The sequence below is a fragment of the Mya arenaria genome, chromosome 7, assembly GCF_026914265.1.
Source record: "Mya arenaria isolate MELC-2E11 chromosome 7, ASM2691426v1".
NCBI classification, from domain to species: domain Eukaryota; kingdom Metazoa; phylum Mollusca; class Bivalvia; order Myida; family Myidae; genus Mya; species Mya arenaria.
Window position 1 is genome coordinate 22,489,886 of NC_069128.1, and position 26,304 is coordinate 22,516,189.

The 26,304-nt window shown below is 36.4% G+C and overlaps 1 protein-coding gene across 1 annotated transcript in view; it reads left to right on the forward strand.

Annotated features, from left to right (window-relative positions):
• The first annotated feature begins 3,301 nt into the window (after positions 1-3,301).
• Positions 3,302-26,304, forward strand: part of LOC128240844 (ubiquitin-conjugating enzyme E2 E1-like) — a 35,862-nt gene continuing 12,859 nt past the window's right edge. The window contains exons 1-3 of the mRNA XM_052957773.1: positions 3,302-3,516; positions 3,946-4,109; positions 12,021-12,071. Coding sequence (XP_052813733.1) covers positions 3,964-4,109; positions 12,021-12,071 — 197 coding nt within the window. The 5' untranslated portion in view covers positions 3,302-3,516; positions 3,946-3,963. The remainder of the gene's footprint in view (positions 3,517-3,945; positions 4,110-12,020; positions 12,072-26,304) is intronic.

A 26,304-nucleotide genomic window follows, 5' to 3' on the forward strand; every position in this document is an offset into this window, starting at 1 on the left:
ATATTTAAAAGGGAACGTTAAAACAAAAGTTTTGTGGCAATTTCACAGTGACGTTGTTAAAGGTCAAGGTCACAGGTAGAGGGAAAATATCGTGTAGCATTTTTATGATATCTCCATGGTGCTGACATGTTTAAAACTCAATGGGCAACGGTCAAGTGACAAATCCAGTGTTTAAATGATTAAAGGTCAAGGTCAAAAATAAGAGGGACTTGCCAAGTAAAAAAAGTCTCCATTTCCCTCATATTGCTAAACTGGTTTAAGGTCAAGACTACACTTAGAGGGGCACAGTTAAGTAACAAAAGCGTTGGGATAATTAAACAGTGTAAACATGGTTCAAAGCCAAGGTCACACTCAGAGGGAAAATGTCAAGTGACAAAACTTCTGTGTGAACTCCAAATTGCTGACATGGTTAAAATTAAAGGCCTCATTTAAAGAATGAAGGTCAAACGACAAATGTTCTATGTTACTCAATGACGCTGACCGCAGTAATGGTCAAGGTCACACTCTAGGGGGAATGGTAAAGAAACAGAAGATCTGTGATAACACAAAGGTGCTTGAAATCAATGTCAGGATCAAAATTAGAAAGGAAAAGGTCAAGTGACAAAACATGTGTACACGGTACATTGTTTATATGGTTAAATGTCAATGTCATACCTGGATGGGAAAATCAAGTGATAAAAAATAACATTACCTGCATAGTACTGAAATGGTTAAGGTCAAGGTCACACTTTGTTCCCCATCAAGTGCCAAAATCTCTGTGATCACTCCACAATGGTAACATTCATGTTTAAAAACAAGGTTACACGTTGATCCTCATCGCGTGAAAAAGCTACTTTGTTAACTCTAGTGCTAAATTGGTCAAAGTTCAGGGTCAGATTAGGAGTTCAATGGTCAAGGGACAAAACATCTGTGTTAACATTTAGTCCCAAAATGGTCAAAGGTCAAGGACACACATACAGGGGAAAGTTCAAAGTCATATCAAGAAGGAGAATAACAAGTGACAACCCAATTGTTTTGGTTAGGATCGCATTTATAGTGAAAAAGTGAAGTGACAAAACTTCTCTGTTAACCCAAAAGTGTTGTTCAAAGTGGTTAAATACCAAGGTCACACGAACAGTGAAAAGGTCAAGTGACAAAGCTTTTGTGTTAATTTTATAGTGCTGACATGGATAAAATGCAATGTCGCATTTGGAGGGAAAATGGCAGCTCCTGGAATTACTCCAAAGCGATAACATGATTTAAGGTAATGGTCACGCATACAGATGAAAGGTCAAGTGACTTAATTTATGTTTAATATAACTCCACAAAAACTGTCACATGACAGAAAGTATTGGTTTTCTGCATAGTACTGACATGGTTTGGGGACAAGGTCATTCTAAGAGGTTCCTTTGTGCTGACATGGGAAAAGGTCAAGGTCATATTTAGACTCAATAGGTCAAAGCTAGGATATATGTGCTACAAGTGTTAACATCGCTATGTGTTTCGGTCAAGGTGACATTTAATTCAAAAAGGTAATATGACAAAAGCGTGCTAATCTTATTGCTGAGATGGTTAAAGGTTATGTCACACACAAAGGGGAAAATCAAGTTGCAAAATAGTTGGAGTTATCTTCCTAGTGCTGACAGGGTGAAGGTTCAAGGTCACACCTAGATCAGAAAAGTCCAGGGGAAAAATAATGTGTTATCACCTTAGTGCTAACATGGTGAATGGTGAAAGTTACACTTAAAGCGGAAAATTCACAGAAAGAAAATGTCTGTGTCAAACCCATCAGGTCAAGGTCAATTCGGGAAAGGTCAAATGACATAACCACTAGCGCACATCCAAATGAACCAAAAATACACCATGAATACTTAACTAATATTACCCCCCCCCCCTCCCACCACCACCACCACCCCACCCCACCCCCCGTTACACGTTACATTTAAAGCATGTATATTTTAGGTTGTGGAGGCAGCCCTGGTTTTGATGAGTTTCAGCCCCAAGTAATTCCCCCAAGTTCACTGAATAGTGTTGTCATGGTGAGAGGTCAAATTATTTTTAATAAAGTTACACAAAAATGAAATGAAATGATACAGCTCCAGTTTCATCTAATTGGATTTAATATACCTATTATCATTATCACATACCTAGGTTTACAGATCTGTGTAATTATCTTAATTTCGGTCGTTCGTGAATTTCAGTTGTGTTTACATATATTCCCGGGGAGTTGCGTGTATATTTGATGATGATCATAGCTATCATAATATAGCTATTAAGTAACTATAAACATGAAAATTAAATTAATATAGACAGCAAACTTATATTGCCTTCATATTTTAGTATATTAACATTGTCAGGATGAAAAAAAATGAAATCATTTGATTTATTTAACTTATATAATTCCTAATTCGATATTTATTGGCTTATTTTTTATGAATTGTTGAACTGTGTATTATCGGCGCATTTCGTCTGAGGTCACTGTATTCAGGGGCGGGCCAATAATTTGTCGTAAGAGGGAGCGCGAAACTAAGGGACACACTTTCTTGTCATTTGCCCATCCTCAGAACTGAAATTTAAATAGTTTAAATTGTTGGCAGGTTTAATTGGTGGTCCGCCCCCCCCCCCCCCCCACAATTCTTTTAAGATTGTCTTGTCCGGAACGGTGCATTTTGAGCGTCTGTTATTACCTTTTTCTCCAATATGTACATACAAAGTAAACTTGGACGATTTGGGGGGGGGGGGCAAGGTGCCCCCACCCCCTTTCCCACTCACTGAAGCCGTAGGGTTCTGACATTCTGTATCTTGAAATCATAATTATCATTTGTTGAGGGCGATATTGTTTGAGATTTTTAACTTTAACTGCTGTTCCCATCGCCCATTCATAACCATTAATAAAATTAATTAATCAAGGGAAATACTCTTTATTACATCCATTAGTCGGATGCTGTCACGTGCAGATGTGCTTCTTTAATCGATTAATGGGTGATTTTAATTGATCTTTTGTCGGGTGGTGTCACGAAGCAATCTTGGAGGCATCCAATATTCCATAGGTGTGGAGCTGTTCAAGTAAACGTGTATGAGTTTTAAAACATGTATTTATTGGAAATATTTATTCATGTCACCACTATGTCATCAGACAATATTAGTTAAGTTTAATAAATCGTTATTTTCAAGTGTTTTTACTATTGCGGTTATGTTTGATATTCAGGTCGCGTACTCTGTTGACCCCATGACAAAAAATGGCATGGTCTAATGATCGCAAGGATTACGCCAAGTAGATTTGCCTCCCGCGATTAGGTATGATAAATGTGTATGGATAATTTTACATTTATATCGGTTTTCATGAATAAATATTACTGATTTTCATAGGGCTTTGAGTGATTTTCATGTATGTGCCCTTACTTATTTGTTTGGATACATAGTTTTACGGATATTTGCGTCTTCACAGAACATACCGGAGGAGGGAGGAGAATCTAACAGCCATACAGGAAAAGTGCACGTTTCTGAAACACACTCGGATTTTGTCATCATTTTAAGGTAAGATTTTTAAGCAAATACTTAATGTATTGAGTAGATATCTTCACTTTCATAGAGCTCTTTCTTTACTGAATATAATGGCTGGGTGGCAAAGCCCCATGAATTTTCAGTTTGAAGAAAACACAGTTTTTCTCAAGTCAAGAGAGTCTTTGTTAAAATTCCCTTCACTTCGAATATTACATCGAACTCTTATTATAAGTTATAATGATGAATATGGTCATATTTATTTTGATCATTTGATAAGTCCATTATCATACCACATTTAAATGAGTGTAAATAATTGAAAAAAAGAGAGTAAAATTATTATGTTATGTTGTTTATCTTAAATCAGTTTAATCTTATAAATAATTCTTATCTCGTAAAAGATTCAGAAGTATTTCAATTGATTTTATGGCTGAATAAGACAAAGTATACTTACATATTTTAAAGGTGACAAAGACTTTGACAATGTCGTCTGGAAATAGCGGTCGAGGGAAAAAGCGGTCTCGAGCCCAAGCCAATGAGGATGGTGCAGGAACATCAACAAGTGCACCCGCTCCAAAATCATCGAAAGCCAGCGCCAACAATAAACTGATGAGTACTTCGTTGAAACGGTAAACTTTTTGTTAAATTAATTCCTTTTTTTCTATTTTTGTTAACATTTCATGATTTGGTTGAGTTCATAATATTCTTTCTGGTCTTGATGATCCTTGGCTGGTTTTCTGGATTGCTTATTGGATTTGGTTGAGTATGTACGGTAGTGTCATCTCATTTGCATATAAGCTTTGACAGACTCATGTAAGTTCATTGTTTTAATTATGTATATATTTTTTACATATTCTTGCAGTAAATAAGCTTATCTTTAAAAGGGTACAATTGTATTATCTGATATTTCAATACATTTAGAGAAAATCACCATTAAACCTTAACGTTCTCTGTTCATTTGCTGTGTGTTAAATTTTCCCTATACAGTATCGAGTTTTCTTTGGCTTGTGCTACAAGCTAGCGAATTCATGTGTGCTAAAACCCAGTGGCTTTATTTAACATTTGTTGAACTGTTTCTTTATTATGCTCTGTTGAAAGATAAAGATTTGTTGTTCAGAAGAAATTTAAAGAAAAAAAGATTTTATAGAATTTTGATATCCTGAGGGGGCCCAGTTGTATGACAATCTGTTAACTAGAGCGTCCTACATCAATTAAACTGTTGACATATTTACTTTTTTGCAAAGACAAACTGAAAGGTTTAAGCTATAATTTTAAACTGGATGCAAATTGGAAGGAGAATCTGAATGATAGTGGGTTAATGATTTGTTGATCAATGATTGTTTACATTAAATTATCAAAACCAGTTGACTGTCCGGTTGTATCCTATCTAAATATGTGTACTTTTTTGACCTTAAATGTTTTATTTTATCCAACAGGAAATGCGAACTCAAAATCATACTGGTGATCTATCACAATGTTTACAAGAGATCATTTAAAACTCAGAAAAAAAACACTGTAATATATATTTCATGTTTTGAATAAAATTTGTTTCATTTTCTGTAATTGAAATGTAGGCATCGTTAATTTAAGTAATAATATACAGTATCATCAATCTCATGAGCAATAATTGGGTAAAAAACGTATATCGTGGCTGTTAATTTTTTGTCCGAATATGAAATAAACAATTCTCAAACAGGACAATTTTCACAAGCTGGAGGAAAAAAAAAACTTTTAAAGGTGGGGAATCATAAAAAAGACAGCCGTGTGTGTTTGTACAGGAGAAAGAATGTATGTCATGTACGGGTGTTAATGAATTAGAAATATTTCTCTTAAAATAACTCCCCAATGTGCAGTATTCTATAATTTCTTTGTTTCTGTAAAACTGAAATAAATATGCAGGTATTATGTAGATAAAATGGACTAATGATTGAGAAAAAAGTTTGAACAATTTGCATGTACTGACTAATTGAAAACTTCTTGAATTTAAACTTCCATTATACACCCTGTGTGGGGGGTAAATACTATTTAGGAATCTCGCAATTCATTCCATCGTTCCTTCTTCATGTTTACAGTTTAATTCCTTCTTATTCATGGTGGGATTTCAAAATAATTTGGCAGAAGTGACCACCATTAGTTGACAACATGTTGAGCACCCCACCAAGGTCATTCATTTCAAGGTAAAGGTCACTTAACACTTGGCAGTGTCAGTTTTGCTATAAAAGTCTTACTGATGATAGTGGCTCAGGTCCGGTCCAGTCCATATCTTTGTTATTCAGGGTGATATTTGAAATAATTTCACATTACGACTATGGCTTGTGTCACAAGCCACACCCGGACCCCTACTTTGCGACTTAAAGATTCACATTGCCTTTAAGAGTTGTGTGCCCTGGAAATTTTTTTTTGCACTTTGGTCTGTTTCGAAGTAAACTTCCGCAACATGTTTAGAGGGGCTGTTTTGGAGTTTGTGGAGCGAGCTACTCCTGCAGGTTAAGAGGAGCTGTTGGAGAGTTAGTGTAGTGAGCTACTTCAGCTAGTTAAAAGAGGCTGTTTAGGAGTTTGTGTAGTAAGCTATTCCAGCAGGTTAAAAGAGGCTGTTTTAGAGTTTGAGTAGTGAGCTATTCCAGTAGGTTAAGAGGGGCTGTTTAAGATTTTGTGTAGCGAGCTACTCCTGCAGGTTAAGAGGAGCTGTTTGAGAGTAAGTGCAGCGAGCTACTCCAGCAGGTTAAGAAGAGCTGTTTTGGAGTTTGTGTAGCGAGCTTCTCCAGGAGGTTAAGAGGGGCTGTTATAGAGTTTGTGGAGTGAATTACTCCAGTAGGTTAAGAGGGGCTGTTTTGCAGTTTGTGAAGTGAGCTACTCCAGCAGGTTAAGAGGGGCTGTTTTGAAGTTTGTATAGTGAGCTACTCCTGCAGGTTAAGAGGGGCTGTTTTAGAGTTTGTATAGTGAGCTACTCCAGCAGGTTAAGAGGGGCTGTTTTGGAGTTTGTGGAGTGAGCTACTCCGGAAGGTTAAGAGGGGCTGTTTTGGAGTTTGTGTAGCGAGCTACTCCAGCAGGTTAAGAGGGGCTGTTTTGGAGTTGGTGGAGCGAGCTTCTCCAGCAGGTTAAGAGGGGCTGTTTTGGAGTTTGTATAGTGAGCTACTCCAGTAGGTTAAGAGGGGCTGTTTTGGAGTTTGTGGAGTGAGCTACTCTAGTAGGTTAAGAGGGGCTGTTTTGGAGTTTGTGGAGTGAGCTACTCCCGTAGGTTAAGAGGGGCTGTGTTGGAGTTTGTATAGTGAGCTACTCCAGTAGGTTAAGAGGGGCTGTTTTGGAGTTTGTATAGTGAGCTACTCCAGCAGGTTAAGAGGGGCTGTTTTAGAGTTTGTGGAGTGAGCTACTCCCGTAGGTTAAGAGGGGCTGTTTTGGAGTTTGTTGAGTGAGCTACTCCCGTAGGTTAAGAGGGGCTGTTTTGGAGTTTGTGGAGTGAGCTACTCCAGTAGGTTAAGAGGGGCTGTTTTGGAGTTTGTGGAGTGAGCTACTCCCGTAGGTTAAGAGGGGCTGTTTTGGAGTTTGTGGAGTGAGCTACTTCCGTAGGTTAAGAGGGGCTGTTTTGGAGTTTGTGGAGTGAGCTACTCCCGTAGGTTAAGAGGGGCTGTTTTGGAGTTTGTATAGTGAGCTACTCCCGTAGGTTAAGAGGGGCTGTTTTGGAGTTTGTGGAGTGAGCTACTCCAAGAGGTTAAGAGGGGCTGTTTTGGAGTTTGTATAGTGAGCTACTCCAGTAGGTTAAGAGGGGCTGTTTTGGAGTTTGTGAAGTGAGCTACTCCAGCAGGTTAAGAGGGGCTGTTTTGGAGTTTGTATAGTGAGCTACTCCAGCAGGTTAAGAGGGGCTGTTTTGGAGTTTGTGGAGTGAGCTACTCCCGTAGGTTAAGAGGGGCTGTTTTGGAGTTTGTGGAGTGAGCTACTCTAGTAGGTTAAGAGGGGCTGTTTTGGAGTTTGTATAGTGAGCTACTCCAGTAGGTTAAGAGGGGCTGTTTTGGAGTTTGTGATGTGAGCTACTCCAGGAGGTTAAGAGGGGCTGTTTTGGAGTTTGTGGAGTGAGCTACTCTAGTAGGTTAAGAGGGGCTGTTTTGGAGTTTGTGTAGCGAGCTACTCCCGCAGGTTAAGAGAGGCTGTTTTGGAATTTGTGGAGTGAGCTACTCCTGCAGATTAAAAGGAGCTGTTCCGGTGTTTGTGGAGCAAGCTACTCTAGCAGATTAAGAGGGGCTGTTTTGGAGGTTGTGGAGCAAGCTATTCCCGTAGGTTAAAAGGAGCTGTTTTGGAGTTCGTGGAGTGATCTACTCCAGCAGGTTAAAAGGGGCTGTTTTGGAGTTTATGTAGTGAGCTACTCTAGCAGGTTAAGAGTGGCTGTTTTGGAGTTTGTGAAGCGAGCTTATTCCATAAGTGAAAAGGAGCTGTTTTGGAATTTGTGTTGTGAACTACTATAGCAGGTTAAGAGTGGCTGTTTTGGAGGTTGTGGAGCGAGCTAATTCCACAAGTGAAAAGGGGCTGTTTTGGAGTTTGTGTTGTGAACTACTCTAGCAGGTTAAGAGTGGCTGTTTTGGAGGTTGTGGAGCGAGCTAATTGCGAAGGTTAAGAGTGGCTGTTTTGGAGGTTGTGGAGCGAGCTTATTCCACAAGTGAAAAGGGGCTGTTTTGGAGTTTGTGTTGTGAACTACTCTAGCAGGTTAAGAGGGACTGTTTTGGAGATTGTGGTGCGAGCTTATTCCATAAGTGAAAAGGGGCTGTTTTGGAGTTTGTGTTGTGAACTACTCTAGCAGGTTGAGAGTGGCTGTTTTGGAGGTTGTGGAGCGAGCTTATTCCATAAGTGAAAAGGGGCTGTTTTGGAGTTTGTGTTGTGAACTACTCTAGCAGGTTAAGAGGGACTGTTTTGGAGATTGTGGAGCGAGCTAATTGCGAAGGTTAAGAGTGGCTGTTTTGGAGGTTGTGGAGCGAGCTTATTCCACAAGTGAAAAGGGGCTGTTTTGGAGATTGTGGAGCGAGCTTCTCTCGCAGGTTAAGAGTGGCAGTGAGTGTTTTGGAGGTTGTGGAGCTAGCTACTCGGAAGGTTAAGAGGGGCTGTTTTGGATTTTGTGGAGCAAAAAGAGTTAGTGGAGCGAGCTACTCCTGTAGGTTAAGAGTGGCTGTTTTGGAGGTTATTGGACGAAAAAGTTTTTGGAGCAAGCTATCCCGTAAGTTAAGAAGTTTTGGAGGTTGCCGAGCAAGCTACAACCACGGGTTAAGAGGGGCTGTTTTGGAGTGTGTTGAGCAAGTTACAACCACGGATTAAGAGGGGCTGTTTTGGAGTTTGTTGAGCAAGCTACTACCACGGATTCAGAGGGGCTGTTTTGGAGTTTGTTGAGCAAGCTACAACCATGGGTTAAGAGAGGCTGTTTTGGAGTTTGTTGAGCAAGCTACAACCACTGGTTAAGAGGGGCTGTGTTGGAGTTTGTTGAGCAAGCTATTGCCACGGGTTAAGAGGGGCTGTGTTGGAGTTTGTTGAGCAAGCTACAACCACTGGTTAAGAGGGGCTGTGTTGGAGTTTGTTGAGCAAGCTACAACCACGGGTTAAGAGGGGCTGTGTTGGAGTTTGTTGAGCAAGCTACAACCACGGGTTAAGAGGGGCTGTTTTGGAGTATGTGAAGCGACCTTCTCCCACAGGTGAAGAGAGTCTGTTTTGGAGTTTGTGGAGCAAGCTACTCCCGCAGGTGAATAGTGTCTGTTTTGGAGTTTGTTGAGGGAGTGTCTAAGGCAGGTGAAAAGTGTCTGTTTTGGAGTTTGTTGAGCGAGCGTTTCCGGCAGCTGAATAGTGTCTGTTTTGGAGTTTTTTGAGAGAGCGTTTCAGGCAGCTGAATAGTGTCTGTTTTGGAGTTTGTTGAGCAAGTGTTTCCGGCAGGTGAAGAGCGTCTGTTTTGGAGTTTGTTGAGCGAGTGTTTCAGGCAGGTGAAGAGCGTCTGTTTTGGAGTTTGTTGAGCGAGCGTTTCCGGCAGCTGAATATTGTCTGTTTTGGAGTTTGTTGAGCGAGCGTTTCCAGCAGCTGAATAGTGTCTGTTTTGGAGTTTGTTGAGCGAGTGTTTCAGGCAGGTGAAGAGTGTCTGTTTTGGAGTTTGTTGAGTGAGCGTCTGCAGCAGGTGAATAGTGTCTGTTTTGGAGTTCGTTGAATGAGCATCTGCAGCAGGTGAATAGTGTCTGTTTTGGAGTTTGTTGAGCAGGCATCTCTGGCAAGGGAAGAGCCTCTGATTTGAAGTTTGTTGAGCGAGCGTCTCTGGCAGGTGAATTTGGATGGAGCTATGACATGGCTTAATAATGGAGAATTTACCCAGCACCTTAGCTCTCAGGGTTGAATCATTTTAATAACCAGAAGTGCTCTTAAACGCATATTTTAGTTGTTAAGAGTGAAAAAATCGACAAAATTTCTTACAGAATTTTGTGGAAAAAGTATACGCTTTAGGATTGTGAATGGGGCCTAATTGACATCTCATTTTCTGTAAAAAAAACAATACCAAGATATCACTCTTATACCTGGTACATATTTCCACCATGATGGGTAGTTGAGTAAGTCGTGTTTTTTTTTAAACTTAGGCCAAGACTTGTGAACATCTGGTTAAAATTTCGCTATTTTGAGATTTTAGGTCGATCTTTTGGCAAATAAGAATTAATTTCCTTTATATTCTGTAATCTTACATCTACTCTGATTTCATTTCAACATTAGTAGGCTCAGTAAATCGATAATATCCTGTGTCAAGGCGGCGTGCATGGGAAGTCATCAATTCTGGGAATAATTATTAACTGTAGATTTAAGTTATTTAATTTTGCAAGTTTTAAATTTCATGGATATTGAATTTTCACAAAATGGTTGCCAATATTCCAACCTACAAGCTTATCTTGTTATGGCCACTGAAAGGCAGCAGGTGATTGTAGAAGTGTTTTAGCAAGCTTTCAGTTTTAAATGATTTCATTGGTTAATTGTTACTTTTGAATAACTTTTGACTGAACAATACATATTTCGGCTAATTTTGACCAAACCAAAAAAAGGCTGTTTTATACAAAACTGTCATTATGACTCCAGAGTTTGAAATGTTACATTTTGTGAACCAACTAATGTATGTACGGTATACATCCCAAATGAGCTATTCATCCAAATCAAGCAACTTAAACTGCTACTTATGGCATAAAATGATTTTCATTTATAAGTCATGTAGATCTTCGGTCTATGTCCTATTAGACAACCATGCCCTGTAGACATATAGTGTCTCTCTGTAATATATTTTCTGATTGTGCTGTGTTTATGATGTACCTGCTCAAACTGATGACATCATGCACATAAACCATGCCCTACCTTAGAATTTAGGTTACGTTATGTTGACAACAGAGTGAAAGTTTGTGTATTTGGTGAATCCAATAAATGTTAAATGGACATTTTTATTGATTTACATACAGATGTATACAGCACAGCTAAGCCATAGTCGACACTGCTCAGTAAGTGTTCAGTCCCTGGCTCTTGACTCGTAGCCGATGCTGGTCAGTTATTGGTCAGTCCCTGGCTCTTGACTCGTAGCCGACACTGGTCAGTTATTGGTCAGTCCCTGGCTCTTGACTCGTAGCCGACACTGCTCATTTAGTGGTCAGTCCCTGGCTCTGGACTCGTAAATGACACTGGTCAGTTATTGGTCAGTCCCTGGCTCTTGACTCGTAGCCGGCACTGGTCAGTTATTGGTCAGTCCCTGGCTCTTGACTCATAGCCGGCACTGGTCAGTTATTGGTCAGTCCCTGGCTCTGGACTCGTAAATGACACTGGTCAGTTATTGGTCAGTCCCTGGCTCTTGACTCGTAGCCGGCACTGGTCAGTTATTGGTCAGTCCCTGGCTCTTGACTCGTAGCCAACACTGGTCAGTTATTGGTCAGTCCCTAGCTCTTGACTCGGCCTACTGCCAGACTAGGTGAAGTGTAAATTTATGTGACAAACATAGACAACGTTTTATTTTTATGACTCAATATATGATTTATCATGGAAACTTGTTTAAAAAGTTTGCAGAATTGGGGAAAATTGGTTATATTAAAAAAAAGACGAGCTCCTAGCGTTCCTATTAGGTAATTTACGGTATCTGTGAATATGTGCCTATTCCATATCTCTTGTCATGCACATGAGCATTATATCATAGTGGCAAGTTTTCATTAGTTTATACTGAATACTCCTACATAATGTATTGTAAATGTGGCAGTTAAGTCCTGAAACACCCTATCTTAGTATAGAGCAAGCATCATGAATTCGACAGAAAATGTCATGGATTGTGTTTATATGTAGAGATATTAGGTTTTAACTGCCAAATATATAACAGTTAAGCACTATCTACCTGTAAATCCATCAATGAGAATACCTACACCATCTTTTTTCAGCATGTCACAGGAACCAATATTTGTTTAAGCTGTGACCTGCTACAAGTTCTTAAGGAATTTTACTGTAAGATATAATTTCATAATGGAGTTTAAAATTTAAGGATTCAATATTTGTCTTCATTTTTGTACTTTCAGGATCCAGAAAGAGCTAGCTGAGATAACTCTTGACCCTCCCCCAAATTGCAGGTGAGTTATCCCCCTTTAGTTCATTGACTTTGCTGGGTTGACATAAGTCCTCAAACAACAACAATTGATTTTACAATGCTCGCAAAACAAGTTATAACAACATTACATGAAGCGTTCTCGTTGACACAATGTTGTGCAGGAGTGTGGTCTTGAGTTGTGGGGGAAACTGGAGTACCGGGATGAAACATGGTGGCATATTCACTTCTGGATGAAACATGGGCACTAACCTATAACTGTTAGCCTCAGTTGTCTCCCTTCCATAATGAAAGAGGGGCTTAGTAAAAATGGAGGTGGGGGGGGGGGAGATTCCCCCTTCCATATTGAAAGTATGGCTTATTGAAGAAGGGTGTGGGGTGGGGGTATAGATGGAAAAAAGAATCACCTAGTGTTCAACTATTGATCTGTGTAAAACTGGCTTTTAAGATAGGTTGGACATGATTGCTAAATATGCTTAACATTAAATAAGCTGCCAAGTACATTAGTGGGTTATTCAATACCGTAATTTAAAAGATATTTTTAAATTAATTAAATGAAATTTCCAGTGACAAACTTAAATGAAGATAATGATGTAAGTGCTGATTTAAGATGTTATACGAATACTGGCCCAGGGCATGTCAATTTTTGTTGATGCCAGAAAGAAAATGTTTCAAACAAACAGAAGTCTGTTTGAGTGAAAAGGTGGGAGTTTGGGAATTCTGTGTCGCTATGTTCAGGGTCTGAAGTCAGAGATACTGAATTGCCTAAGTTTCAAGATATTTAAAAAAAAATTGAGCCGTTATCATTGAAAACGAAAGTAACACAAATATTTTACTTAGTATCAGATAAGTTTGATGATCATCAATTTGCAGTGAACCAAATTCAGTGTTGTATTCACTTTTAAAATAACTATGTCATTGATATAGTCTAGATCTGAAGTTTCAATTGTCAGGATTCAGGGTAATAGTGTTCTCTCTAGCAAATCTGGATGTAAACCTACCATAACTCACTGAACTGCTAGGATTTCCAGAAGGTTATTGGATGATTATACCAGGTTAAAAGAGGGCACTGTTTTATGTGGAATGATAACAAACCGTCTCGAGTAACTATGGGATAATAAAGGGGAAATTTGAATAACACACAATTACGATTTCAACTTCACAAATACATGAATTAATTATTTCAATCTAAAGAATTTCAGTTTTCTTGAAGTGGTGGAGTTGAAATCATGAATTTGTAAAACTGTGAATTCATGAATTCATGAAATAATGAATTTGAAATGTCACAATAGGTCTTTTGTAGATAAGTAATGTAAATTGTAAGAATTGAAAAGCCATCGCAATTAATGTAATTGGTCGCATTGGTACCAATGATGGGGTCCCCAGCTGGAACCTTAATATTATGAGCAACGAGCATTGCCTTAGGAAACCGTGGTATTTGAGCAATATGTAATGTTCCCTGATACATTTGATGTATGTAATAGTTAGATGACATGAAGATAATTCTTAATGAATAAGAATGGGCGGAGTTTCCTTGTTACATTTGATGTATGTAATAGTTAGATGACATGAAGATAATTCTTAATGAGTAAGAATGGGCAGAGTGAGGTAGTGTGCAAGTCTTTCTTAATCATTAAGAAATTACTTCTGTTCATCTAACTGACTTAGAATACAGCCTTATTGGCTGTTACATTGACTGTGCAAAATCTGAAACAGGGAGTGTGTATCAGATGTACCGGTCACCCATAAAAGGTGAAATTCTTAATGATTGCCTATCTGCAATTTCATTGGCTTAGAATGTAGGTTGTATTCTAAATACAGGTTGCTCTGTTTTCCCGATTGCCTTGTATGGTTTGACATCATGTCTGGCTATCATTTGTGTGGACTTGTACAGTTACTATGCTCTGAGATTTTATGTTCACCACATTTACACCTGAGCACATGATTACAAACAGTCTCATGTCCTCGTCTAGACGCAGACTCAGAAAATCATTTTTAAAGGAATGACAAAAAACCTGCTTCATTCCTCTTACAAAACATGTGTTTATGTTCACCATCAATGCTCTGCTAGAATGAAAATTACAATGACATGAACATTTGTCTTGACTTTTGAGACTGAAATGAAGTTAAAACTGAAAAAAAATGTTTTGAGTCTGATTCAAACATCTGTCAAGTCTTAATGATGCACTCTTATTCCCAAATAAGATTTACCACGATTAATATAATTGTTTACATAATACCAACTATTAAAAACATGGTTACACTCTTGTTATCAGTAATTAATAATTTCCATAAATGCATTATTTAGTAAGTAGTTTAAGGTTTATCACTCAAAATTTATGTTTGTTATACATGTGTAATTATGTATTGATTTTGAATAAGAGTGTCACTTTAGTGCATAAGTGTGATACTTGTATAAAATTATGATTTAATAGTGATTGATTATTGTTATTATTCTTTGGCTGAAAGAGTAGGTTATATTCTTAGACCTGTGTCTTTGTGTGAGGCACATGATCTTCTTAGTCAATTACATTTTGTAAACTGTAATATAATATACAGGTAAAATTTGGATGGGTAAAGGGGGGTGTTAAAATCTCTTTTGTAGCAGTGGTCAAAAGTTAACTGCTTTATTTCCTGGCTTGTTCTATCTAATATCTAGTTTCAATGATTGGGTGAGGTAGTGTTGCGATGAAAATGAAACTGGCCTAGCTACATATCTAGTCTGTCTCTAAGGCCATCATTTTTTTATTATCTGATTTACAAGATTTTTTTCAAAAATGTTGAGTCGAGGGGGCGAAATAAAAATAAAAATAAAAGCTGAAAAAGTGAGCAGTAGTACAAAAAAATAAAAATAAAAGTACCGAGAGGGAGCATAAATTTTATTTTCATTTATATCATTTTAAGCCCAAAATGCCTGTTTATAGAGCTATATATCATGTATATGCATGTTTTGTGTCCATAATAACCACAGAAATGTATAATAAAACACTATTTTACTTCACAACACAAATTTGCTCAATATATGCTTTATTTTCAAGTCTTGTAGATTGAAGCTAGATTAAGATTTGAAATGGATTAACAATTGAATTGTACGAAATAAATTGAATGAAGAAACATGTTTTGGCTTATTGTAACATGAACTTGTAAAACAAGAATGACTTTTCAGATGAAATACTCGCTAACATCAAGTTAAACAGCAGTCAAACAAATATTGCAAACTATTTGATTTTACTTAGTTTGTAATGCACTATTACCAATAGTGAATGGTAAACTTTCTCTTATTCATAACAACTCAAAGTTAATGTTCTATGTAGCAGTTCAAGGTGACATAAAACATCAGCTACTTCAGATACAGTAAAACCTCCCTTAAAGACCACTTCAATAATAAGACCACCTCAAAATTAAGAACACAATGTTCAAGTCCATTTTCCAAATTTTGCTCTTTCATTTAAGGTCGTTATTTAGGCCACCTCAATAATAAGATCAGTTGTAAAGGATCCCCAGGGTGGTCGCAAAGTGAGGTATACTGTATATTGTAAGTATTGTAGTAGTATAACTACATACTTTGTGAAATGACTGAACATAATGATATCAAATTCTCACAAAGTGGTCTACAATATCAACCAACAGATTGGTCATAAATGTTGACCACACATTCAATACATACACAGTAAAGTATTTTACTTCACTTCAGATTTGTTAGTGTACAAAGAATGAAACAGAAAACTGTACACGGAGAAAGTTTGACAGCATTTAGGTAAAAAGCTGCTGAATAAGAGACAAAAAGGTCTGCATTATCTGAAGTGCATTGTTAAGTACTAGTCATATTAACTGAGTCATAAGAACATGTTAATACACTGTCTAGATGGTAAACGGTTTTTAAACCTATTGAAACAAATATTGACGTCCGGATTTCAGCACTGTTGGCACAATTCATATACAAGTTCACCTTCCACAGTCTAATCTCTTATTACATGTTATAGAACTTACTACATGTGCTTGCAAAATAAAAATCTTCACAAACAAACTAGTGTTTGTTAATATTTTAACTCAGACAAGCTAAAATGATGTTAGAAAATTATGTAGTCATAACAGGAGATGTACCAAAGCCTTACTATTGGTATTTTGACTAGAATAAACATTGTAACATATACATCTTGTCATTTTTTCAACATATTAACAAGATTCCCCTGGTATACTGAGGATATAACATTAAATGCTATCAGCAAAAATAATATATTCTCATTTTATATATACATGCATGCATATATATATATTTATTTATTGTGCTTATGGCCACCGGCCTATACACAGACATGTGTACATATACAAAGAATCATGGTCAGTGTTTATACTAATATACATACATTGTACAACAAAAGCTTTTCACAAAAGAAGTTTGTAAAAACAATATTCATATGACACATGACTAAACATTATCAAATTCTAATATGGCAATTACCGTACATGTACCATAAGTTTACATTACTGTTGCATTGTCATATTCAAACCTTCGTTCTAAGTATTTGTCAGATTACTATATCACACATCCAACATACAAAAATTTAATTATTTGATGTCTTGTCCAAATATTGTTACTATGAGAGGATTAGCTATTCACTCAATATAATGGGAGTTAATTCTGTAAAAACGGTAAAGAATAGCTAATTTAGGTTATGTGGACAAATAAAATTGAGTCTATGTCACCACAGTGAGCACGACAGATTCTGCTCTAGCTTGACAAATACTTGGTTCGATTACGTGCCTGGAAATAATTTTTAAAATATACAATAATACATTCTAGATCAATATAATAATTATAATCAGTTACATTTACATGAAAATGACATGGCAATCAGTAGACCCATGCTCAATTCCCGGTAGCGCCATTGACCGATTTTTTTGTGGTCTTCAAAAAATGACTTTTTCAAAAACATTCTATCATTGTTAAGTTGGAAAAAATTTCAGTTGAGAAGAAACCTAAACATTCTGTAGTTGCTTCAATACTGTATGAATTGTGGATTGGTTTTGTTTGAAATGTAATGCAATGCCATGCATCCCATTGATCAGTTGTTTCAATTACTCGTGATACCAAGCTCCAAAGTCACCAAGTGAAATGTACCAAAAAGAAGAGACAATATGTTAACAAACGTCTCTAGACTGCCTGCATGGTGCACTTAACTGTACAGTACAGTTGATGTAAATTTATAATTGTAACTGCGTCACCATCTTTTGCTTGTGGTCTAGACAGCATTAATTGCACGTGACCCAAAAAGTGGGAAAGTAATGATGTCATCACAGTTAGTGTGTAAATCCAAATCACAAGTCAAAATATGTCATGAAGTTTGATAAACATGTAAATAGAAACAGTTTTACATCAAATGGCTCCATCATCTTCTTTGATATGTTTTTTTTTTAAATTAAAAAATGAATCCATTCAAATGTCCGTAAACTCGTCACTTTAAATAATGTTATTCATAGCCCATCGGTATTCAGGGTCATCAGTACCGTATATTCATCTCACTCTCAGCCTAACTCGCATTAATTTGGGGAAATATTAACTCGTAGTCGTTGTATCATTGTTAATCCCGATAATAAATTGCGTTTTGTAAAAAGTTTCAACTGGAATATTTCTTTAAATGAAAAGGCGTGTATTTTTTAAAATTCAATTACCCGAAATCATTCAGAACCCAGAACGGCGTGTTTAAATCCGTGTCCGCATCATCCCCGGCCACACGCTCGATATGGACGTCTTTGTCTGCTAAATAAGCAGATGCGAACTCCGACAACGATTGGTTAAGGTTGATGGCCTGGATTGTCGATGTTTCTGTTTTGTTGAGGATTGTTTTCACTTTAAAATAACAAGCAGCTGACGATGCCGCCATTGCAGACGATATTCAGAGTCACCTCCCTTGATGGTTATACTAAAACACGGCATCGATGCTCGAAATGCGGATATGTTAAATGCGAATTCGTTAAAACTAGTCGAAGTGTAATTGGCAGACAATCAAGTTAAAATTTTTGCAACATTATGCACAGGGCCTATGTTTAGCACAGAGCGTCGTGGAATAGACGAGTTCAGGCTCCGGAGTTCAGGCTCCGGGCTTAACCACATCCTCACCGCAATCGAATCTCCTCGGCCAACAAGCTGCAATGTTATCTGTGTAACGGAGTCGTTCGGAAATTTCCGTGGGTTGTCGAAAATGACGTCACCGTAGCAGCTCGGCGATCACAAAGCTGTAGAGAATGTCGATGGATAGCCGAATGTCAGCTTCCAATCACCAGGGAAACCCGTGATATAGGTTTAATACTCGGAAATGAAGTCTACGAGTTGTTTTTTAATGATCATGTATAGCTAATTTAATTTTTCCAAGAAGTTATTTTATTTTATTTGCTCCCAATTTTTCGGGTCGGCGGGCAAAGTAAAAATAAAACAGTTGATGATCTCTTTTATTTTTATTTCATTTTAGCAAAAACTTGGGTCGGCGGGTTTGTAAATCAGATTATTAAAAAATGATGGCCTAATCCTTCATCATATTTATTATGTAAGAATGAAAGTAATTTATATAGTTGACTCAGTATCACACTTCAAAGATCAAATTGCAATATTTACACCTCAACTTCCATTTCTCATGAACTACCTTTTAGCAATTGCAAATATTTTCAAATAAACGCAAATTTTTTGAATATGCTTGGATCACAAATCAGTGCATATTAATACATTAAAATTGTTTTTGCTGTTATTGTTTATATTTTGTCGGCAGACCATGAAAAACTTAAAATCGACATGTTGGAAAGTGTTAATTTATGATATATTTGAAATATGTTGACGTCACTAGCATTTCAATTTTATGATCAAGTGAAATCATTTTTTCCTGCATTATTTTGATGTAACATGATAAACTTTTTCTGGTTATGACCGGATCGTTCTATTTATGGACTGGGTAAGAAGAATCACTGGTTTCCACAATGAAGTTTTTTTTAACATTCTTGGATATAAATAATGAACTACTGATAATGCCATCAATCCAGCAATTCCTTCTGTAAATGTACATAATTCTTTGTTGTATTCACTTGCAACATAAACATATGAATTAATTTGTAAAGTCTAGATCTATGCTTCAGTTGTCAGGACTGAGTAATAGTGCTCTATCTAGCAAATCTTGATATTTTTTCTTAGACACTGTAAACTTAGAATAACTGCTGGCATTTTGCAGGCCTTATAGCATGGGCTGTTTCATTATTGGATGTCTATACCACATTGTAAGAGGACTCTGTTTGTGTGGAATGAGAACCACCTACTCAAGTGATTGGGGAATTGAAATATATTTCCTCAAAGCTATTGCAGCTTATATAAAGAATGCATAATAAACACAAAGCAAAGTTTTCTTTGTGTCAAGCACATTTTTGAAGAGTCAGTGAAATAAGATGCATAACATATTGAATCTGACATAAGTTTCCTTAATTAAACATTAATGAAACAATAAAACATTATGAAATCAGCCTTGATACTTGATACTATGGGAAAACAGAGGCCGTGATTAGAAACAGTCTCAGCAGGGGCAGTCCAGGATTTGACATAGAGGGGGCATAACTTAAGAGTGTAACCTTTTTACCCCACCCCTCCCCCCTTTCTGATCCGCTAGTGTGCTCAAGTCCAACTCTAGACCTGTACTTAGAAATTCATTAATTGTAAATTGCAAAGGACTTTATGTTTTGTAAAGATAAATGTTTATAATTGTACAATTTCAAATTGTAATGAATTCAGCAAGTTATATCACAAATAATCGTGTTGTGTAATGCTAATTTGCAATGTTGTCACTTGAGTCTGAGCTCAGACTTGAGACTGTTTGTCATCATGGTCACATTATTCTTGTGTTTAGGCATAAAAAAAAATATGTCTGTTTCGGGTAACCCGACCCTACCTTTAAAAATGCGCCGACCCTAACTATTTTTTTCCGTTTCTGAGCAAAAAAAATATTCGTTAGCGAATAGAGAGTTACGAAGGGCGGATAAATGCAGATTTTATTCAGAATTATTGATTATATGATAAAACAAAGTCAGGCAATGACAGTAATGTAGGAACGACTGCCATGTAAAAGAAAACACTCTGAACTTAAGACAGATTTTGAAAAAAAATAATAAAAAAATCCTAAAAAATCCCTACCTACCCTACCTAAAAATTTTGGGAAGGTTACCCTAAACAAACATTTTTTTTTTGGCCTTATGAATATTGTGATCCCTATAAAGTTCAAGGTAGCTATTTTTCAAAGATGCCCATTTAATTAAAACTCTTGTATTGGAGCCAGAAACTTAGAAAGGTCAAGGTCATACGTGGAGGCTAATTTTAACCACCACCTAATTTCTGCAAATAGCTAGTGTCCATTGCAGTCTAAGGCTGTGCACACTGCAAACATGTTTTTAAAATACTTATAAACTCTAGTTTTAAAATTCAGAGAATTTTTTTATTTCATTCTGATTGAACTCATTCATGCCATTGTAATGTAAAGTCAATTGTCTAAGAGTGTTCACCTCCAAATAATTGTAGTAAGAAGCATACTAAAAGAAACATGGATTATATAAACAAGGAAAACATTTTGTAATATTAGGTTTAATTGCCGATCATAAAGTTAGTGTGAGGAGTTTTTCCTATAGTTTGTGACATGCTTCAATACCATTAAATCCCTCTGCATGGATTTGAAACTGGGTATGACACTATTGTATCGAAATTGAGATTCTAGTGGAGACCAGTTATACTTTTGCTCAAGCCATACAAGGTTTTGATTTATGAAAATAAATAAGGTTCCACTTTTTTTAATTAAATAGCTCTCTGCTGTTGTAGGTGCTCATTACTCGTTCAAACAGGTTAAAGGTTCCGCACCCACTATGGGGTATTTTCTCCTGGCCTTTCTAAATAACAATGCTGGTACTGGTTTCTACACTTGAGGCAGACAATATTAAGCCCTAAAGCTATTGTAATCCAGGTATATACATATAGATGAAACTGTGAGATACCTATGCTGCAACTGGTTTTCCCTTTCTATGCAGCTGATAAGGGGTTTAACCAACTGGGTGCAGAACAGAGGGAAATAAGAACATAGTGAAATGCATGGCTATGATAAACTTGAGCAATATATGAATTTGACTGAATATGTCAGGAATTGCAATTAATTAAGGTAATATTAGGATTCAAAGTCAAATCTGCATGATCATTAAATATATATTTTTATAATCAAAGTATAACTTTCGAATAAACAAAAAAAAGAAATACGTAATTAACTTATCATTTCTAGTCGTAGCTCATTTTATAAACAACATGACTGAGGTTTTATATGAAGGTAAAATGTCTCATAATGCCCACCTGATCATTCCAGGTTCTAGATCATTTCAGGTCCTAGATCATTCTAGGTCCTAGATCATTCCAGGTCCTAGATCATTTCAGGTCCTAGATCATTCCAGGTCCTAGATCATTCTAGGTCCTAGATCATTTCAGGTCTTAGATCATTTCAGGTCCTAGATCATTCCAGGTCCTAGATCATTTCAGGTCCTAGATCATTCCAGGTCCTAGATCATTCTAAGTCCTAGATCATTTCAGGTCCTAGATCATTCCAGGTCCTAGATCATTCTAGGTCCTAGATCATTTCAGGTCCTAGAGCATTCTAGGTCCTAGAGCATTCCAGGTCCTAGATCATTCCAGGTCCTAGATCATTCTAGGTCCTAGATCATTTCAGATTGTATATCATTTCAAGGATAGATCATTTCAGGTCATTTAGCATTAAACAACATTTATCTCTCAAACACAAGAACCAATTTGAATAATTGCCTGTACTTGCATGTTTATGTTTAGTGTTATTCTGTAATTCATGATACATATCTGAATGCCATGACTTTGTATTATGAAGGTAAAACATCTATGCATGCTAGAACATTTTAAGTTTATCACCAAGTTATGTTTGTTTTCTTAGGCTTCATCTTTCATGTGGAAGTTGACAACTGATATTTTATCAGTTTGCTTTCAAAACAGTTTAAACTCAAACAGTAGATCTACACTGGGTGAAATAACATTTTTTATACACTCATTAAAACATAGGCAACTATATCCATCAAGTCTGGTCAGTCAAATTGACCTAATTATACATGCATGGAATAATCAAGTCAACTTGCTGTCAAGTTGCAGTAGAGTAACTGAAGAAGCTGATGGAAACCTTTAACAGACATTGGAAGGCAAGGATTGTAGAAAAGCCAGACCATCTCCTCCTGATCAATATTTCTCATAGTGGAAAACTGAGGATCTCTTGATGATTCAAACATTCCTTGTGATATTCTGCCATTTCCAATTTCACTGGTGTTTAAATAACTGTTGTTTAACTATACCATGAAAAAATGTCTGGAAACAAAACCATTTCCACCCTTAACCCTATTTGTTCTCCTCCCATAATGAAAGCAGTGCTTATTGATGAATGAAATGCATTATTTTCTAGGTTTCAAACCTGTATACCACAAGTGGTTAATTACTAGTAAAAAGAAACTCCAGCTTATTGATGAATACAAGTTATTTCTAGATTTAAAACTTGCGAGCCAGGGAACAAAGTCATTGAAACATTTTCAAACCACACAATTTTGTCACTGGTAAAATTTCAACAGGAACTTAAGGATTTTAACATTCGATCAAAATCAAACTTGTGGGAATTCTTGGTTGTTTTTAAATTGGCAGTGTTATAAACTTCCTATTGGCCTTAAACCCCATCTGTAATTTGATCTTAGTCTTATTTGAAATCTTATAATAATTAAACTGCAGACAACCTCTATACAGATGATTCATGATGATTAGGCCAGAGTTTTTTATCTTTAGATTTACGGGAGATTTTTCAAAAAGTTGGGTAAGGAGGAGGAAATAAAAATAAAAATAAAATGCATAAAATGTCCGGAAGGAGAAATAAATAAAAATAAAACGGATTTTTCTCCGATTTTTTTTATTTTTTAAATCTTCTTATATCATGAAGACAAAACACACCTTACTTGTGTCAGCTATTTCATAGGCTGAAAAAAGGGTGATAGATCACCATCAAGTTTCAAAAGCATAATTATAAGATCCTTTTAATGACTAAAAATATTGACCTCAACACTGTGGAGTTCAAGCGCTCATTGAAATTAAATGTATATATTTGTTTGAATGCATCTATGCATATGAGGTGCATATATTATCAACCCATGGATTTTATGAAACATGTCAGTGTAATAAAGAAGTTTAAATGGCCATTTCTAACCTTTTGCCCACAGTATAAGCATATCCTTTCCATTGTGAAGTAATCAAACATTGAACAAAGTTTCAGACACGGTATAATAAGGAGGTCAAATGTGTTTTTAACGAAATAGTACCGTGACAATTTACCGTGATGTGGTTTTGATATAGAAAAAATAACCAAAAAAAGTCGAAGCCCTAATGGAAATTCCTCTTCACTTCAAAGTTTGACAGGGCTTACGGATACACAGACAGTCAAAATCTACATTTATGTACTTCACCAAAGAAAATTCGGGAGCATTAAGATAAATTTGGCAAGTGTTATATGTTTCAAAAAACCAGGTCTAAGAACTGATTTTAGAATCAGTCCTGAAAAATATCCTTCTAATTCCAGCTATGCCCGTTGGCAATTAGCAACGGATAAGTTTGACTTCTTGCACTGACTGCCAAATATCTTATGTTCAGATTTTTTTCTGTCTTATCGGAAACACACACTATGTTATTATTACATCATTTTCAGTATTCTATAACGATTTAAATTCTAAATCATTATTAAACTAATTAACAACTACGAATATCACGATACCTTGTGTTTTTCTCTTCAATTATGTGATCGTGTCCGTGAAGTAGTGTGTTCAATGCTCCCCAGAGTCAAATTCAGAAAAAAATATCCATTTTGACTATGATGAACACGATATCATTTTGCAGTTTGTGTTTGTCAGAAGCTATACATTTTTGCGCTGTAATCCAATTCATCCTTGTTAATATACGACATGCGCCAACGACTTTTAATAGACAAAACAACCCACGAATTTCTGTCTTCTTATTTTGACCGGAAGTTTCGCAATCATTCCACGAAACGTGAACAACATACTGAATCTATAAAAAATTCACAATAAACACGCTTTAAGTTATCCACAGATTAATTTAAATAATGAAACATAAACATCGGAACGTTTTTGTAGTAAAACATTTCTATATAGCTGCAGAAATTGCGAGAAATAAGGGCTATGACAAAAACTACTTTCACTTTTGACAGGACGTTGTTATGGTAACGGGTACCTGTTCTGTTTCCCCGCGTATTTCCGACTGGTTTACGTGGTTTGTGCAGTAAAAAGACCTATAATGAATGACAATTGGTACACCAGTTGGTTCTGGGATATGGGTTATAGAACACTAATTTTATTTTCTTCTTAACATTGGAGCAACGTTCGTCGGAAAAAATAAAAATAAAACTATGAAAATGAATTTTATTTTTATTTGGGTTTTGCAATATTTAGGTACGGCGCTCCCGTAAATCTAAAGATATAAAAACTCTGGTCTTATGGACCAACCTTATTTGTCAGGGGAAGGTAGTTGGGGTGATAGTATTCAATGGTTGAGTGTGGGGGGGGGGGGGGGAAGTCAGCTTGTGTTCAACTTTTCAGTAATACCAAACATACCTTGTACCTTTGAAGGAATTGGGGTAGTCAGGGTGAAGGGATAGGGTGGATGGAGATAAAAATCAAGTAGTGATCATCTAATGATAGTTTGTAAAGCTTTTCCTTTAAGATTAATCTGATTACATTAGAAAATAGGCTGTAACACAAACAGACCCCCCCCCCCCCCCCCAACCCCCCCCCCCCCCACCCACCAGCAACCCCCACACACTCACCTCACTTTAACTCTGGTATCATACATGAAGTGAATGTTATTGCAAAACTTTTGGAAATTAGAATTAGGAGAGCAAAGGGGACAAAGATACCAATTCTTGAAGAAGCTGTGGTGGAAAGTAAAGCCCTGGAGCCCTGCGTTACTAAAATGCTTTTCACAATTGCTCAATTTTCAGCAGAGCTTTTCAATTTTTTTTCTTATAGAGTGTTTTAATACTAGTTTAAAACCTTTAAAGCTTTATACAGAAGATAACCTCAACACATTCCTCCAATGAGGACAAGTCTGTTTTTATATAAAGCCTTTTTTTAAAAAGGCCTACCTACACTACCTGGTTTTGAAAAGGATGTAACCCTAACCAAACCATTTATATTTTTTAGGCCAACCACTTGTGTGTGATATTGTAGTGTTCATAAGAATTTTCAGTGAAAGATGAACAAAATCAAATAGCCTCTTTTGTCATGATTTTATGAAGTTTGAAGATATTTATTATTTAAAGGCAGACTATTTGTAACTGAAGTAACACAAATAGTTTACTCAATATCACACTTGATGGATCATATTGCAGTGAACATAACTCATTGTTGTATTCACTTGTGAAATAAATATATAATATCATATAGTCTAGATCTATAATTTCAATTGTCAGGATTCAAATCTGAGATTTACTTAGCCACTGTAAACTTACAATTTTTTTTAAACTAACTGCTGGCATTTGGCAGACCTGAGCATGGACTGTTTCATTATTGAATGATTATACCAAGTTATGAGAGGACACTGTTTTGTGTGGAATAATGGCAACCTTAACTCAAGTGATGGTGGGATTATAAAGGGGAATTTCCTGAAAGCTATTATTGGTGTAACACAGCAGATAATATGAAGAATGCATTGTAAACACAATGATTATGTTATAGTTAAAACATATTGTCTTAAATTTGACTTATTATTTTCGATCATTGGAACATAGTTGAGCTTAATGGACCTTATTATATTTTTTGGGTAGTTGAAGCAAGTATAATTATCATTAATTAAACACAATTAGTATGAATAAATGTAATTGTTAGAACATTGTGTAACATTTGAATGATTCAGAGGAGAGGGGAGTGAAGTAACTGATTTACAGCCCTTTGTACTCATTAGATTGTTCACTTTATGTTCGTACTGACTTTATAGTTTTAAGGTGTTTACTGCAGGCAGGGAACCAAGTCATGTGTCCTGTCTGGATGTTAAGTCTAATAAACACAGCCAATTTTGGCAATGCATATTAAGCCTGATTCTTATTAGAGGCCATAGATGATTTCATTGACTGGAAATGTAGTGAATGTAATATTTAAAAATATAATCTTAAGCTTTCTTTGTCTGAATC